The sequence below is a fragment of the Abramis brama genome (genome assembly GCF_963993115.1).
Source record: "Abramis brama genome assembly, chromosome: 24".
Classification (NCBI taxonomy): domain Eukaryota; kingdom Metazoa; phylum Chordata; class Actinopteri; order Cypriniformes; family Leuciscidae; genus Abramis; species Abramis brama.
In genome coordinates this window covers 14,375,022-14,393,688 of record NC_139986.1, presented here as the reverse complement: position 1 = coordinate 14,393,688, position 18,667 = coordinate 14,375,022, and the positions used below count along the sequence as shown (strand labels likewise).

At 37.2% G+C, this 18,667-nt stretch overlaps 1 protein-coding gene across 1 annotated transcript in view; it reads left to right on the top strand.

The window, feature by feature from the left end:
• Nucleotides 1-18,667, top strand: part of jph1a (junctophilin 1a) — a 37,879-nt gene that overhangs the window by 6,199 nt on the left and 13,013 nt on the right. The window contains exon 3 of the mRNA XM_084103405.1: nucleotides 17,810-17,928. Coding sequence (XP_083959531.1) covers nucleotides 17,810-17,928 — 119 coding nt within the window. The remainder of the gene's footprint in view (nucleotides 1-17,809; nucleotides 17,929-18,667) is intronic.

Here is an 18,667-nt window from a genome sequence, read left to right as displayed (position 1 = left end):
TGTAACATTTAACCCCTACCAAACGTAGGTGTAACGAATAAAAGAGCACTTTTCAGTCCAGATCTTTTATTTCTGGGTTAAAGACCATAAATAAAAGACCATCATTAGTAAATTATTGTTGGTATGTGTATAAGAGCACGTCTGCCTCATGTATGTGTTCCGGCTGCCTCATGACTCTGACGTTCTGACCTCATGTTAGTGATCAGCCAATCAATAAATAAATATCATGATGTAGAATATAGGCAGCACTGCCAGTGTACAAAGGGGTCAAACAGGTTAACAGTTGGTTTGAGTGGCACTTTCTGGCTATTTACAGTTTCTGTGTTTATTATAACATGGAATAAGCCACATAGCACATACTGGGCACCATTAGCTGAGTATCTGGCATTTGTCCCACTCAAGAGTGACCTGTGTTCTGTGGTTACCTCTCCCTCAGCGAGCAGTGGGTCAGGGTTACAGGGCTTACGCTCCAGGGTCAGTACCAGTGCTATGAAATTAAAGTAAAGCCATTTTACTATGCATTACTTGCATTCAGTTACAGCTGAACTAGAGCTTGCTTGCAGGCTAACGGTTACGATCTTGGCTGGCTATCAGTGCTTTAGAGATTGATACAGTAATACTGCTCCGTATCTTCACTCCACCCTGGAGTGTATTCTCTTTAAAGGGTCGTAAATATAATCCCACACACCCCCTTTCCCGAGGGGCTGGGCTCTTGCTGTGGTCAACAGAATCTGCTGTTTTAGGAGTTGGTGTGAAAGGTTAACTTGCGTACTTGGCCTCACTGTGAAAGGAAACGTGATAGATTCAGTGTCAGGGCAACTACAGAATATAACAGGTTCACTTTAGGATAAGACACAGTGTTAGTCAGGGGAATTGTTGACAATTTGGTTGGTTGTACACATTGGCGGGGTTAGCTTTAACTTTGTTTGGACCTATAATTAGGTTGAATCAATCACTTATTATTGAATAGCATTTCTTTATTATCACTCCTTAAAAAAGTTGACACATCAAGAGCTTCAAAAAATAAAATAAAAAAGAAATTCATCTGACTGCCCAGTGCCCAGGTCACATTTCACCCTAGAATTTATTTACAATAAAAAATACTGTAATTCTCTTTTATTTTAAAGGCACAGAACATGCGGCCATAACCTATAAATACTTATTACATTTAAATATTGTCTTTTTTCATTTTACATTTATGCGAATTAGGGTCAGTAGGGAAAATAAGGTCAATTTAAAAGAAAATCTTAATGGTGCAAAAATAAGTTTAGTTTCTTTGTTTCTTATTTGTTCTTTAGGTTTTTCAAATGAAATATGACCCTAAGAACGAATTGAAACCTGCGGGGGGTCACATTAGGCCATTGATATTTATTAACTCCCAATACGTTGAGCATGAGCATAAATTGATAGAAATTTCTAAATGTGGTATGGATATGCGCACCCATCCCCCCCAATTTATAATGACTGCCTTGCCACTGGCTATACTAGTGATTATGAATGAGAGAATGAGAGAGGTAAAAGAGCCCTTCAATTTTTCCTCCCACCTTTCTCACCCTCTTCACACTCAGCTCCAGTTGATATTAGTCATTCACCATAAAAAGGAGGGAGTATAGGAGCGTTTAATTGTTCAGTCAACCTACAGCCCTGTGCTCTCTCTCTCTCTCTCTCTCTCTCTCTCTCTCTCTCTCTCTCTCTCTCTCTCTCTCTCTCTCTCTCTCTCTCTCTCATGCTCACTGGTGTGTCAGCAGCACAGAACTCTGGCTGACTAAATAAGGCAAGGATGGAGTCAACTTATCAGCTCTGGACAGAAATACATAAGCCAGTAAACAGTTGATACAGTAGCCCATCACTGCCAGGCTGTCATCTGTCCTACGTGCCAATAGAGCTCACAAATGTTTATCGTCAATCGCAACAATGACTTCATCTGCATTTGTCCCTTACTCGCATGCGAGAACACAGATATAAACACGCTGACACACTGACTATGAGCCAGTAAGTTAGTAAAGGAAACAGCAAAGAATAACAATAATTATGACATAAAATGCTGGATGTAGGTTATTTCAATCAACTATAGGAAATAAAAAGCTGCATTTACTTGATCAATAATACAGTAAAACAGTACTATTGTGATAGATTATTACAATTGTTTTATATTTGAATACATTTTTCAATATAATTTGTAATTCAGCAGCCATTACTTAGGTCTTCAACGTGGCATGAACCTTCAGAAATCATTCTGATATGATGATTTGCTGCTCAAGAAATTAATTATCAATGTTTTTTAAAAAGAAAAATTCAAATGAACCACATTTATTTGAATGTATCCTGAATAAAAGTATTGATTTCGATTTCTTTTTTTCTTACTGACCCCAAACTTTTGAACGGTAGTGTATTTAACATAAAAATAATATAAATAAATAAATATTATAAGGCTAAGAAATTATAGTTTGCATGTTCCAATGTTCAAACTGTTGAATATAATATATAATTAGACCATTCATTTTAGGCAGTGCTTTAGAAGGCACAGAGCCAGTTTTAAAAAGCACAGAGTGTTTTACAGTGTGTGAAAAAATCCACTTACAGGAAAGAGCAGACTCTGATTGGTTGACGAAGCTGTCCGTTACCTGCTTCGCCCAATCCCTCCATCTGTATATCGCTGTGGCAGAACTGCAGTGAGGGATTACTTCATGTTGACAGGTTATGAGTGAGGAGCCTGTCCACATCCAGCTCAACGCGGGCCCACGTGAGAGCCACCCTACCCTCCAGCACAGCGCAACCACTAAAATTAAACGTGCTGATGCCGAACTCCCAACAAGTCCCCTTATTAGAGCTTAATATGAGCAACACATAAAAAGACTGATAGACGCAGCCATCGTATTTTTAATTAATACATTCTGGAATGAGGACACATAAATTATAGCTGTGGTGAAAATGGAAAGCATGCTCGATTACATCTCAATTTCTCTAAGAATGCTGCCATGATTAGTTTGTAGTGTGGCAAGTCCATTGCTGGATAAGTAGAATGTCAGTAAAATTGAAGCGAAATGTGATTATTGAAACACTTGCATAATTTATGTTAATATGTAATAATCCACAGCTGTAGTGATTGATATTAGCAATCGTGTTTAACGCCAAGATTAGTGTCTCACTGTCAGACAAAACATCTGCCAGCTTTATCATGCGGCCTCTCCATCCTCACCCTCCCTTTTGGAGCATCACATGGTATTAATAACAGAAAGATCTCTGTGTACAGTAAATATTAGGAACGGCACTGAATTGGCACGTAAAACTGCCCTGATCCGCACCTCTGGACAGAACACCGCTGTGTCAAAGATTTTTGTTTTTGTTAGTATCCATTAAACCTTCGCAATCTCTGCCTGTATATTAATCCCACTGTATCTGTCTTCACTTCCTGTGCTACATCTTTAATGCCACCACCTTTTTCTAAGCTCATTAGATCATTCAGGAGATTTTAATCCTGTGTGCTTATCGTAGAGCTTATTGAACTTTATATGACCCAATATGAATATAATAATCGGCACAGTGCCACACTGCGAAACATGGAATTTCTCACTCTTTGCGTGGCAGTGAAAATATTTTGTCGTCCTTTAAACGATATATGTTTATATATTAGAGAAGCAAATTGTGTAATAAGCTGTTACTTATAAAGATAAAAAATTTAATGATAAAAAAAATATTTTAAAATATAAACCATACAAATGTAAAGACAAATCAAATGTCCAAAAAAAGAAGAAAAAAAGAAAAGAAAAATTCAGGTTGATTCAAGAATTATTTTGTATTTATATAATGTTATAAGCTGAATTTTCAGCATCATTACTCCAGTCTTCAGTATCACATGATCTTCAGAAATCATTCTAATATGATGATTTGCTGCTCAAGAAACATATCTTATTATTATCCATGTTGAAAACATTTGTGTTGCTTAATATTTTTGTGGAAACCGTGATACATTTTCTCAGGATTTGTTGATGAATAGAAAGTTCAAAAGTTGTTTTGTAACATTTATAAATTTCTTTTCTGTCACTTATGATCAGTTTAAGGCATCCTTTCTGAATAAAAGTATTAATTTCTTAAAAATAAAAATAAATCTTACCAACCCCAAACTTTTTAACAGCAGTGCATGTTTAGATATTTTTAAATCATATATTTTTTACAGTGCATATGGATTAAGAATCAATATTATATATACCGATATTGCACAAGTAAACAACATACTAGTATTACAGTTTTTCTCAGTCGCTTTGGTGCATTTCTCACATCACTATTTACATTTGCACAACAGTTAATGCAGTTCTCAAAACAATTAGTACAAACTGCAAAACCTAGTTGATAACCTGCAAAAGCGTGTCACTTGCTCAAAATGGATAGCTCATTCCTCAAAAGCAAGTATTCATGTCAATGAAAGTGTCAGTGTCATCAAGATGAAAAGTCCTGACACCATTGTTTATGAACAAGGTCATGTTTTCATTATGACAGTTTACTCTGTAAATGTTTTCCAATGCAAAAAAGTCAGATCTTGGTGACACTACCTGAAAATGCTCAAGACAGCACTATATAGTATTTGCACAGCCATTTGAAAAATACAGTAAGTTGTATGTTTCACATTTTTACTGCATATGCTCTTTGCAATTCTAATTTGTTCACAGCATTGTGCAAAAGAAAAAATACACCCTTATTTACAACAAACATAAACTCCCTTTGGGTAGAGTACATATTGGAACTGAACATACAACATAGTACTGTAATCATTCATGCACATCCAGACGTTCCTCTCTGTCTGGCCACATAATTTCATCTACATCACAGTGAATATCATCTCTTGCAATCAGAAAAAGAGAAAGGGTCTTGCTTTTTTCAGGAAAAAAAAGATTTAAAAAAATGTATAAAATTTGCTTGACAGATTTTGACAACTAGTTCAACATTTTTGTATGTAATGACTCAAGCAATGAAATGAGGACTATTAGTTTTATATGGAATGACTATTCAGCATTCACAAGTATAGTTAATTTTGACTGACATGACATAAGCAAAGGATAATGTTATAAAACAGCAGAGAGTTGTATGAAAGCAATTGATGCATGTCCAAAAGCATTTGCAATTTGTTGGAAGGAATGAGAAACTGCTACTATGATGTGCACAAATGACTAAATGTTGTGGAGGTTGAACTAACTGTTGTGCAAATGTAAATAGTGATGTGAGAAATGCACCAAAGCGACTGAGAAAAACTGTAAGACTGTGGGCCCTAGCTTGCACCCATTCATTCCTATTTTGCACCCACACAAAGCGTGCTTTTCCCTCCACAAAAGCACGTCGCTAAACTAGGGAATGAACTTGCGCTCCCTGGGCGGTTCAGCGCAAAAAAGGAGGCGTGTCCCGGCGCAAACAATCCCTGGTGCTATTTTACTGTTCCATAAAACAATTGCGCCACTGGCCAGAAAAAAACTAGTCTAAAGTCAATGGCGCGTCGCGCGTTGTTCATTATGCTATTTTAAGGGCGCATGCTTGACCATAATGTATAGCGTGCACAACGCGCATACACTTTGATTCTCTAATCTACACAGAAGCAGCAGTTTTCATTTTTGCAAATCATATTATTACAAACGATAGATAGATAGATAGATAGATAGATAGATAGATAGATAGATAGATAGATAGATAGATAGACAATTTATTATAAAAGCATACATCTAGCTTACACATTTACCCACATTATTATATGCCTGTTTAATTTGGGTGTGTTTCTCCATCCCCAATGTCACTTCTCTCTCTTTTACGGCCGTGACGAGAGCGTTGCTCTCCTCGGCTGTGAACCGCTCCTGGCGCGCGCCTGGCAAATCCGCCGTTATAATAGCAATACGCCAAGGAAAAAGCGCGTCTGCTCTTAAAGGGAATGTGAGATGACGCTCTGATTGGTTTATTTCACGTTACGCCCAAACCACACCTATGAATAATGAAGCTACTTCAGACCAACCCCTTTTAGATTTGCGCCGGGCGCAAGAGCCATTTATCCCGCCGGGAAAATAGCAACAGCGCCGAGACCCGCCCACAAAGTTACTTGCGCTTTGCGCTTTGACACTTGCGTTTCAGATCGTTAAAATAGGGCCCTTAATATAATTAAGATAATACTAATAGTATTAAGAAGCAAACTATCCTTTTCCCTTTTCACCTATAGATTGAAATGAAAGATGTGTTCTGGAGTTGTTAGGTAGGGCCATATGGATTTGTTTGCATGTGAATCAAAGCAGTGAGGTGTAAGATGTGTCCACTTCACCTGCTTGTATCGACCGCACGCCTGTGAATGGAAGGAGAGGAAACAGAGGCCAGGAAACGGTTTTGCCCTAATTAAAATTGCAGCTGGAGCTCGTTGCATTCTGTTGCCAGGCGATGTGACCTTTCCTCTAACAGGGTGCTATGAACACTGTACAACAGACATCAAGTTTCTCAACAACGTACCCGAGTGTGTGTGTTTAAGCTCACGATGCTTTCGCTTGAATGCCCTACATGTCATATCCCACCCTGTCTGTGCGCAAAGAGTGTTAAGTGAGTATATGTGATCCTGTACGTGCTCTACAGCCGTAAAGTCTTTATTTCGCTTGGTTTGTAAAGCTCTTGCTATTTGTTAACACAGGGCCAGATGATGTGTAGAAGCACCTGCCAGAGTGCTGTAGCGTTGCCATGGCGACCGCATCCTGTCAGCCATGCACTGCTTTTTCTGCAGTAGAAGCGTTACTGTGAGGGAGGCAGATGGTTCGCTCCTACTTCCTGTTTATTTAATTCATTAATTTAATAAAGAGCAAAAATTAGAAAGCGATGGCAACGTGACCACTGTGTGCTGATCACAAGATAAAAACAGAATGCAAATGTTGCAAGCTTTTGTTATAAAATGTCAGATATATATAAGGTTCGCTAATTAAATGAACATCAAAATGAATGGGTGGACAATGTAATCTTTGATAATCATTGATACATTCTCAAGATTAAAGATGCCATGGCATGAAATCAAAATGACTTGACTTGATCAAAATGATTTGTGGCTTTTAGTAAATATCTGTTAGCTTAGAGGTGGGAGATCTGAAGATTTTATGTCATGATCGATCTTGAATACGTTCATGAACTATATTTCAAGCGAAATCGTAGAGATCGTGATCTTTTATGTCCTCGTAATAATGTTAAAATACAGCAATGACTGTCTACTCGATGGCTGTAGTTTAGTTTTAGTATTTTGGCTTCCAACGATTCTGAAATTGTGATAATCAAGTTAAAATGATCATTGTGCCGCATGCCGTTCCTCTATGAAGCGGCGTACTTTCGCCCCTCCTTAACCTAAACTTAATGTCCAAATAAGTCAAATCATGCAACGTGACTGTCGTAAAATGCAGTCTACTGCGGGAAAAGCTTTATTTAAAAGCGCATTAAACTGCAAAAAAGTTTGATCCCCACATGCTTTCTGTGTGCGCGCTGTGAGACATAGTGGAACACGGATGAACAAAGTATAGGCTACTTGGGGTTTCAGGCGCGCACCTAAACGATCAAACATATACACAAAAATATGTAAACATTTCCGTCTTGGCGAGTATTTACATAAAGGCAGTCAGTTATGTCTTAAGTGAATAAACAGTTGGGAAAGAAATCGCTTGCGTGTCATTATAATAGATACGTGCATTCGGTCTTAAAGGAATAGTTCACTCAAAAATGAAAATTAGCCCATGATTTACTCACCCTGAAGTCATCCTAGGTGTATATAGCCCCTTTCACACAGCGTGATGATCCCGGCAAATGGCCAGGAAATTGCCAGAATGCCTTCTGTGTGAACGCAAACACGACCCGGGATTGATGCCGGTGTTGTGCCGAATTTCGACCCCCTGCCAAATTATTACCCCCCTAGTATTGGTAGGTTTAGGATTAGTTGTGGGGGAGGGGTAGGATTAGGGGTGGGGTTAGGATTAGGCAATCAGGTACTGACTTCAACGAGGGGGGTAATAATTTGGCAGGGGGTCGAAATTCGGCACAACACCGGCATCGATGCCGAGTTGGGGACCTAGTAACATTGGCGTGTTCAGTCCCAGAACGCGCGCTGTGTGAACAAAAGCCGTAATAATGCCGTGTCGTAGTGATGACGCTGAAGCCGGGATCGTTCGCCAGCTGGTGAAACGGTACGTAATGCGCAAGTTTATGATCGAATCAGAGAAAAAAATGCACAAGCGTGGTTTCTCGAGAGAGAAATCGCAGCTCATAAGCAAACTTAAGACGCTGCTGAGACATTACATGCATGTCACGTCGATGTCACGTGTCTTTACGGGATTTTTACGGCTTGTGTGTGAACACTCTCTGATTCCGGAAAATCACTGGCAGCGTGAATGAACCAAAATCAAACGAACCCGGGTCAAATCCTGGGTCACTTTATCTGTGTTTTTTCCGGAATCTCTGTGACAGGTGCTTATGACATTCCTCTTTCAGACGAATACAATCGGAATTATATTTAAAAATGTCCTGGCTCTTCCAAGCTTTAGAATGGGTATATTTTTTTGGAAGTCCATCAAAGCGCATCCATCCATGATAAAAGTGCTCGACACGGCTCCGGTGGGTTAATAAACACCTTCTGAAGTGAAGCGATGCGTTCGTGTAAGAAAAATATCCATATTTAAAACTTCCGGCAGATGGCCGTACGCAAGTCGACTTACGCCAAAAGAGTAACACTTGACGATGTATGACGTAGGATGTAGGAGGTAGCGTAAGCTTAGAGGCCTCTCGCGGTTCAAACAGCGGCTGGGCAACCACGTTCATCATTACGTTGTGCGTTAAGTTCACCTATACACATATACACCTAGGATGGCTTCAGGGTGAGTAAATCATGGGCTAATTTTAATTTTTGAGTGAACTAGGCCTATCCCTTTAAAGCCTAATGCAAATACCTGCTAGTGTCATTAATGTTAAACAAAAGACTAAGACAAAATCACTCACTGCTCTTGACTGAATAACTTTAGTATTTTTATAAGATTCAATGTATATTTAATTGATACAGTTAAGACTATGCAGTGTTTTAAAGTTTACCTCAGGGTTTAATGACTATTTTTACAACTGATTGTTTAATGCAATACTGTGTTTGAAACCCATTCAAAAAACCAATTGCCTAAGTACGCCATCCTTGCACCATCACTTTACTATCCCTTGAGGCCATGGCCCATGGGAGAGGATTTGTGAATGGCAGAAAAACTGACAATGTAGGTCACTCACATTACAATGACAACATGGCTAATGTACTGCAGCCGGATTGCAGTCATACTATATAGAATGTACTTTTTAATGACAGAGTACTTATTCAAAAAAGTACCTTCTCAGAGAGTTTGCGATTTTTGGACGCAGCACATCAGATAGCAAATCATGTTCAGAAAGAAATATTTACTGCACAGTATATACTCCATACTGCCTACTATTCTTTTAAGGATGAAGTGAAACAGTAGCCAGTAGTCACAACAGACTTTTAAACAGTAGTATGCTGCATTGGTGTCATGTTTAACTCAGCCAGTTATTTTGCCATTTTATTTATTTTTGTGTAAAAAAATCTGGTACTCCAACCAAATAATCAGTCAAGATAAAAGAAAGATATTAATGTTGCGGCTTAAATTACTTCCAGTTCATTTTGGCAAGTGTAGTAGGTCATTTGGCCAATTCTGTACTTACAGGAAATTTGCATTCTGTATAGGGGATATATAAATATAAATATATAAATTTGCAAAGTATGTATATGGGAAAGGCGCTTTATAAATAAAACGTATTATTATTATTATTTACAGACATAGCTATTCCTATATATATATATACACTATATATTACTATATATATACTCTGCTATTCCTATACTATTCCTATTCCTATAGTATACGTAGCCCATGCTGTGTCGAAACAAAAGACTATTATTTTGTCAAGTGATTTCATGGGCTTTTAAGCAGGAGATCATATAATGCTCACTTTAGTGGGTGTATTTTGTGAAGCGTTATGGTGAAATCGAAATGCCTAACTCAGGACATCAGCCAATGAGGAATAAAAGTAATACTTTTCACACTGATCTGAGATCTGCCATGCAGTTCATTTTAATTTTAGCATGTGAATGTTTGTTCAATATTCAATATTTGTTGAGCCAATGGGCTGGCCATCCTTTCATGTTGTTTACCCGCCTCTGACCCAAGACACTGGGTTAGGCTCCAGCCCCCGTGACCTAATAAGGATAAAGCGGTTTGGATAATAGATGGATGGATGGAATATTTGTTCAAGGCTAAAGATTCTGCAGATGTCACTATAAACTGTTGAGAATAATAAAAGACATAGGCTACTTCCACTTTCTGATGTTACTAGAACATGCAAAGAATCAGCTGAAGTTTGCAATGAGAAAAATCTCAAATAGGATGTCTTATGTGGCCTTTTTGGATTTGATGTCACACTGAAACTCACTCAAGCACAAGTATCCAGGGTTATTGTGAGCTGGTGATATCTGGAATACTTTAAATCGTCAATGACTGCCACTCAAAGTAAGTATGTCAAAAAGAGATTAAAGAGCTAATCCAGACAGAAATGCCCATGCACTGCGTATTTTCTATTTAATCAAAGCTGATTTTGACTATTTTCCCTGCCAAGCATCTGTCTTTGGTTTGGTAATGGATGCTGAAGAGATGTTGCCTCTTTAGACTTTTTGGGATATGTACAGTACGTGTTGAACAACTCACTAACCTGAACTTGCCTGCAACAGACAACCAGGATTCATTTCTAATTTCAGCCATGTCGTAAAACATTCTTTATTAACGACATTTGAGTGATAAATTGGATGAGGTGGAATATGCAATTCTTTTGGATGAGATCCCACTGTTTTGCCTTATTTTTGCCCAACAAAGCATCCTACACCAAGTCTCCCATCAGCCTCATTTATCTCATTCTGAAAGTCTTCTCTCATTTTGTACTAGATAAATATTAGGATCTGTTTTTGTGTTGCTGTAGATCTTTTTCTAGATTAAATGTGCTTATATGCTCATTAATCAGTAAGACTGACAGAATGCCAAAGCATTAACATCTTCATGTTTACAATGGCTGTATTCTTGTCATCATTGTTTATGTAGGTTGTTCCACATACCATTTTGTTCCGCAACTCATTTTCAAATCAACACAGCTTGGATAAATGATTATGTTTCGTTGTTTATTTTAGCAAGCCATTAATTATGTCAGCATAATTCCACATTCCCACTGGGAGTCCGGCATTAGACGCTTCATGTATGTAAAAGCATTGTGCTAATTGTATACAATTTTAAGCATGCTAAACACTACATTTCAACATCTGACTGATTATCTGAAGTGTATTCCACTCAGTCTACGTATGTGCTTAATGTGTTTTTATACTACCAGTATTGTAATATAGTTTCAAAATCATTTGGTCTCATCATTTACGCTCAGGTCGTTTTTGAACACTTTATTTTATATGCTTTTATTTTTCTGCGGACAACAAAATAAGAATCTTTCTGAAGAATCTGCAATTGGGTACTTTCCTTGACATGGAAAAGCTTCATGTCATGTTTCAAAAACGACACACCAAAAAACTACATAAATTGCTCTAAATCGCCTGACTTTAGAAGAACTTTATTTAGTTAGTATTCACTGATAATTTTCCTAAATCATATCAGTCAATGAGTTGAACTCCAGAATTGGATCAGGCCAATTCATAAAACAAACCTTTAGTCTAAAATGCTACCCTGATTCATGTTAAACTTAATTGCTCAATGATTTGGTCTCAGTGGTTCTCAGTGAATAAGAACGATATGTTCTTATTCTCACACAAATTATCTTATTCTCTCTCTTATCACACAAAGTTGTCAAGTGACTTGAGAAGATTTTGCATATTATCCAAAATCATATGGATTACACTACTTTTTGGGGTCAGTATTTTTTATATGTATCTTATGCTCACCAAGGCTGCAGTTATTTGATCAAAACAGCATATTATTACAATTTAAAATGTTGAAATTGATCTATTTTCTACTTGCTGAGTTTCAATTTCAAAATGTTATTTTATTCCTGTGATGCAAAGCTGAATTTTTAGCATCATTACTTATATCTTCAGTGTCACATGATCCTTCAGAAATCATTCTAATATGCTGATTTGCTACTCAAGAAACATTTGACATTATTATGAATGTTGAAAAACAGTTGTGCTACTTAATATTTTTGTTGAACGCATTATACTTCTTTCAGGATTCTTTGATGAATAGAAAGTTAAAAACAACTGCATTTATTTGAAATATAAATAATTTGTAACATTATTAGTGTCTTTACTGTCACTTTTGATCAATTTAATGCACCCTTGCTGCATTTCATTGTATTTTTATAATGTCTTTCAAAAAAACATATTGACCACATACATTTAAACGTGAATTTATGCTACTTTTATGGGGCTATTATCAATCAATGAACTGTATGCAACAAGATTTTGTGTTTCATGGAGGAGAAAGAAAGTCATAAAGGTTTGGAACAACATGAGGGTGTAAATAATTCATTGATTTTTCTGTTTGTGTGATCTATCCCTTTTAGATACTGTTTATCCAGTGCTTCATCAGCCCTTTTCATAGCCTAAAGGGATTTGTTATTCAAAGTGATACAAACCTCTTTATTAGTTATTCAAATGCATAATACGCTGGTCTTTATTATGACTCATAACTGAGACCCAGAGTTTGATTTATGTCTATGTACCACGTAAGCATCTTAGGGGGCAGATTTTGGCTTGTTGAATAAAATGCAAATATCTCCTGTTTAACTGAGAAAATGTGGGAGGGAGAAGGTCACTGAGAGAGAGAGAGAGAGAGAGAGAGAGAGAGAGAGAGAGAGGCAGGCACATACTGTACCAATTGCCAGCACCGGCTCACTGCAAAACAGTGTTAGTAAATGTAGATTCCGCAAATAGCTCCGGGTGGAAATGAACCTTTTGCTGTGATCAGGAGGCATCCTGTGGTACCACAGGCCTCATCTTAATCCTTATATGAAAACTGGCAAAACTGGTTTCTGATCAGCCATGTTAGCTCGTCTCAATGTGGGCCAATGGCCTGAGGGACGACCAGCCAATCCCGCAGGCACATTTGTCCCGGCCCTGGCCTGAAAGGAGGTCACAAAGAGGGGGTGAAATTCAAGTGCACCATTAAAATTAGAGGGGTGCAGAGATGCATACCGAGGTTTTAAATACCCAGAGGTCTTGAAGTAGGTACACACAGAAACTGGTGGGATTTGAATAGAGGGAGAATATGAAATAGAGAGGGATTTGTAATTGTTATTCTCTCATTCTATAATGCTTCGCATATGTACAGTCGAGTCTCTGAGACCACATTGAAAATTGGGAATAAAAAATAATAATGTTTTTTTTAATTAAATGAAAACATGAGTAATAAAAAATAAATAAGAAAGATTTGAGATTCTTAAATGTATACCAAATACCAAAATATTCTGAAATTCATATTAATTTTTCAATTCATGTTGACGGGGGAGGGTTTTTTTTTTAATTCTTTAATAAATATGAAATAGTGGTGTCAGACTTTTGGACTCCACTAAAAATATTTTTTAATGTAGTCTCTTATGCTCACCGATGCTACATTTATTTGATCAAAAAACAGTAATATTGTAAAATATTTTCATAATTTAAAATAACTATTTTTTATTTAAAAATGCAATTTATTCCTGTGATGCAAAGCTGAATTTTCAGCATCATTACTCCAGTCTTCAGTGTCTCATGATCCTTCAGAAATCATTCTAATATGCTGATTTGCTGCTCAAGAAACATTTCTTATTATCAATATTGAAAACAGTTGTGCTGCTCAATATTTTTGTATTTTTAACCTCATTACATTTTGTTAAGGTTCTTTGAATAGAAAATTCATAAGAACATCGTTTATTTTTTGTAAATGTTTATACTTTCACTTTTGATCAATTAAATGCATCATGTGAATAAAAGTATTAATTTCTTTCAAAAAATAAATCTTACTGACCTCAAAGTTTTGAACAGTAGTGTATTTACTTCATTGAGGTTTAATTGAGGTGAATAATTTTTAAACAGATTTGACACAGCTTGCATGGTGTATTTATTTATAATAAAGCGTTATGGATTTGCTTATTAAGGGCCGTGAGGTTAAACATTCTGTCAGTGGGGGCCTCCATAACCCCACAGTCTGTCTCATACCCCAAATAGATGCGTCTAGAACTCCCTCACGCTTTATCACTTGCTTTGCATGCTTCACACTGTCTACATGAGGACTCTACAATGATCGTTATTATGTGACGATCGGAAATAGAGGTCGACATGTGTCAGAATCGGAATCTGGGCAGAAAGCACCTCTTTGTCCCCCAATGATAAGCTATTTTTGCACTGGTGGCCAGACTATCCCAAAGCATCTGGCCTCTTGCATTTGAAATAAGGTTAATGATTAAAACAGACCACCACTTTGTCTAAGAAGGGTTTAACAAAGCCGTAAACATCTCGATCCATCATGGTCACAGGAAGAAACTGATTGATATTATAGAGAACTAAAAGCTTTAGTTTCTATGCAGAACACTCAGCTATTTATTTCAGACATCCTATTCTGCTGGTGAATCTTGACTTGACTCATATTTTGGAGGTAGTTCTTACTGAAGCATCAAGTTGGACTAATCCCCTGCATTTTAGAGAGTTTATTTTGTGCTTTTGATGCTGGGGTTGCATAATAGTTATAGTAATAGCTCTGAACCGACGGGGAAAAATCCCTAATGCCTAATGCATACGCTGCACAGACTCAATCTGGCCTGTCTGTGAGAAGATGAAAACAGTGTGTGTTGCAGCACGTTGGGGGTTTTGAAGGGATTTGAGAAGCAGGTCACCTCTTGATAACTAAGCTTGTGTTTCAGCATGATGCGGGTTTCATTAAAGCCGTCCGGAGGCCAAGCCTATCATGATCCCAACACAACATAAACTTTTACTTGTTATGTGTGCTAGTATGATCATTTCCTGTGTTCATGATTATTTCGCCTCGAGACATATGGAGACTTTTGCTCTTAAAGGTGATCTAAGTAACTTTTTTACCTTAACTGAACAGCTTCGGAGTCATTGGAATGGTTATATTACTTATTTCGGGTTGAATGGTGCCCATGAGCGGAAAATCCGCACTTGCAACTTTGAGTCGGCGGGCCGCCGGCCGCTGCGTCAGGAAGTATCGCGTGATATCAGGTCTCGCGATGTAAACAATTGCTTTACGGCCAAAAGAAATCTGCTAAAATGCTGTCATTATTGCGCTCCCTCACGCTGTTCGAACCCGAATGAAGAAGACGTTTTAAAGAATGTCCCGTCTGCTTTGATGTCGTTGATCTACTAGCCTCTGGTGTCTGAGAATCGCCAACAAGTTTTTACAACAGTGTTGTCAAATACCTATTCCGAAGCTGTGGGGGAGCTCTAGAGAGAAACCTGCGAGCAAAAAGCGAGAATACAGCGAAGAAATCCCGAAACTACTGAGCCCTGCTTTAAGAAAAAGACCCTCATAATCTTGTGTGTCTTCACTAGTTTCAAATCTCAACAATGTCACATGCTGTTCAGTGAACATTGTCCTCTTGGTAACTTCCTCAGGCATGTCCCACCCAAGCATATACAGATATAAGATACGATTTTTATTGGTAATAATATTAATTTTAGAACATTTTAACAATGTTATTAAAATTAGAAATATTGAAATACTAATATATATACAGGGTCTGTGACTTAAGAAAATTTACCAGCCATAAATATTTTTTACCAGTAATGAAATATAAATTAAAGTTACAAAAGTTATTCAGGCAAGAGCAATGAGTGATTGTTTTTTGTTGTTTGATTAGCATTAAAAACGCAGACAGTAGCAGGAATATTAGGCTGACTGTCACTTTAAGAGCTAATGCACAGATCCAATGAATATACTGTCACACTTGTGTTTTATTTCTCAACTGTTTACGTTAGTTAAGGCACAACTGACTGTTTACAAGGAAACTATAGCCAAGATGGGCATTTTGAGATAATTTTGCTTGAATATTTCTGTTCAAGCGCAAGAAGACGTGAAAGAGAGCTCAATTCAGTATCCGCGCACTGCCAGTGAGAAGTGCATTTCGGATGTTTGCGCACAGAAAACTTCCCACACAGCATTTGAGTAACAATTTTAGTTCCCTTTTGTGTCTTCTTGAGCTTGTATGTTTAAATTGGGAAGGTTTAAACTCTTGTGACGATGCAGGACTGCCCCATCAACTGTCTTGAGCGCCGTTCACGTTTGTTCACGTTCTCACAAATTTGCATTTTTAGAACTCATAATATTGTTGCGAGCCAACTGGCGATTGGCACCCTTTCATAATATACTCGCCAACACCAATTTGTACTAACATTTGGCGCTTGGCGAGCGTTCATTTTAGGCCCTGTATATATATATATACATATGTGTGTGTGTGTGTGTGTGTGTTTGTGTATACAATACTGTGCAAAAGTCTGCAAAAGCACATTTCTACTCTTAGGCAGGTTTCTTCAAGCGTCTTGGAGACGTTGCCAGAGATCTCCTTTGCATTTGGCCCAGACTTGATGATGGTGTGATCAGATCTCTGTGTGGACCACTGGCTATTGTCACACTTCTTGTGCATACAAAAATCTCACTGGATTATTACAATTAATGGCAAAAGGAATATTTCCTACTGACACACTATAGCAAAATATATAAATAACTGGCTTAAAACCTTTTTGTTTTTGGTGAAAATACTAACGTGCCTAAGACTTTTGCACAGTACTGTATATATACAGTATATATACATATACACACTATAAAAATATATACAGTATAGTATATTAAAATACTAATATATGATTTCCTCATTATATATAAAATATAATATTATATATTTGTATTTAGTAGAATAGTTTATTTATTGGAGTACAGGTCTTAGTGTTCTATCATGTCTGTTGTGTGCTGAGTAAGAGGGATGTGTTCCTGTGGTCTGTGCCCTCTGACCAGATTAAATGCTTTGTCCCTGTCCGTTTGTAAAAGCAGGATTTGGATTTGACAAAAACAGGGGGATCAGCACACCCCATAGTACTATTTAGGCACAGGAATCCTCTACTCTCCATACACACAGATACATGTGTGCACACATGTGCACGTACACACAACCTCCCTCTGCCTCCCTCTCTCCCTCTCTCCCTATACACAGCTAAAGGCAGGCCACAGTACAAAAGATAATGCATCTATGTTTCAATAACCCAAACGCAAGCATTCAGCAAACCACTCAGTCAAAGAAATGCTCACTCACACACACTTTAAACAGTATGTACTGTATGTGTTTTAAATATATGTTTGTGAATATTTCAGGATTTCAAATATACATAGCATAAGCACACTTTTTACAACAAAACAATCAAAAAGACAATAGATATACTTATGAAAATGAACTTTCAAGTTAATAGATTGAGTTGATTGATTGAATAGATTGAAGTGTGAAATTAAGGGGACATGAAGTTCCAAAAAGTGAAGCATTCAGAAAATTCTCATTTGACTCATTTGAAAAGACTCATTTGTAAGAGTGTGGGGGTATATATGTGTGTATACATATACATATTAGTGCTGGGCAACGATTAATCGCATCCAAAATAAAAGTTTGTGTTTACATTATATATGTGTGTGTGTACTGTGTGTATATATATATATATTATTTTTTTTTTTTTGTATAATACACACATATGATTGTATATATGCCAGAAAATGATGTATGCCATTAACTTTTGTGGTTACAGGACGTCCCACGCAAGGACTAAGAGTGAAGCAGCGGACCAGGCCGCACTTGCAGGATGTCAAGAATCCGACTTGGCCAGAGCTGTGGCTTATGAATTATCTCCAAGCTTCCATCAACCAGGTACAGTTTATACAGAAGAAATGTTTTACTTTCCCACACACACCCTGCAAATAAATAAATACCCATGATGAAAGTCACCAGATTATAACCAAACACCTGTAATTAAAACCTCGCAATAGATACTTTCTCTCCGCATGAAACTAGCTCAGTGGAGCTCTGTTGAGGGTAGAAACAAAAGAGTACAAAGACATGAATGCTTTTCCCTGGGTTATCAAGTTTTTTTGACAGTGAAATTACATTTTTCTCTGACCCTGAGAGCTAATCAGGCTTTTTTGCTACTGTACCTTTAAGATTTCTGACCTCTGTTATGATTGACATTTATCAAAACATTAATATGTAAATATTGGCTGTCATGTGTTAATGTTCTCTAATCTATTTTTAATATACAGTGGTGGCCAAAATTATTAGAACACCTGACAGATGCCTCTTAAACATGATTTAATATCATAATGTTCATGAAACATGCAGATGGTTGCTCTGAGCACAACAAATATCAGATGACGTGAGTCGTACTGTTTTTATCCACATTTTATATAATTTATAATATTTTTATTATATGATATGGGATTTAATACTATAATAGTAAATATTTATTAAAATTATAAATGAAATATAAATACAGATCAACTGTTTGAGGCTACAGGAATGTGTTTTCCTCAATTATGTCCCTTTAAACGTTGCACTTGTAGATTCAAATATAATTCAAATTTGAATGTGGTAGTGGATCATTATTAGCATT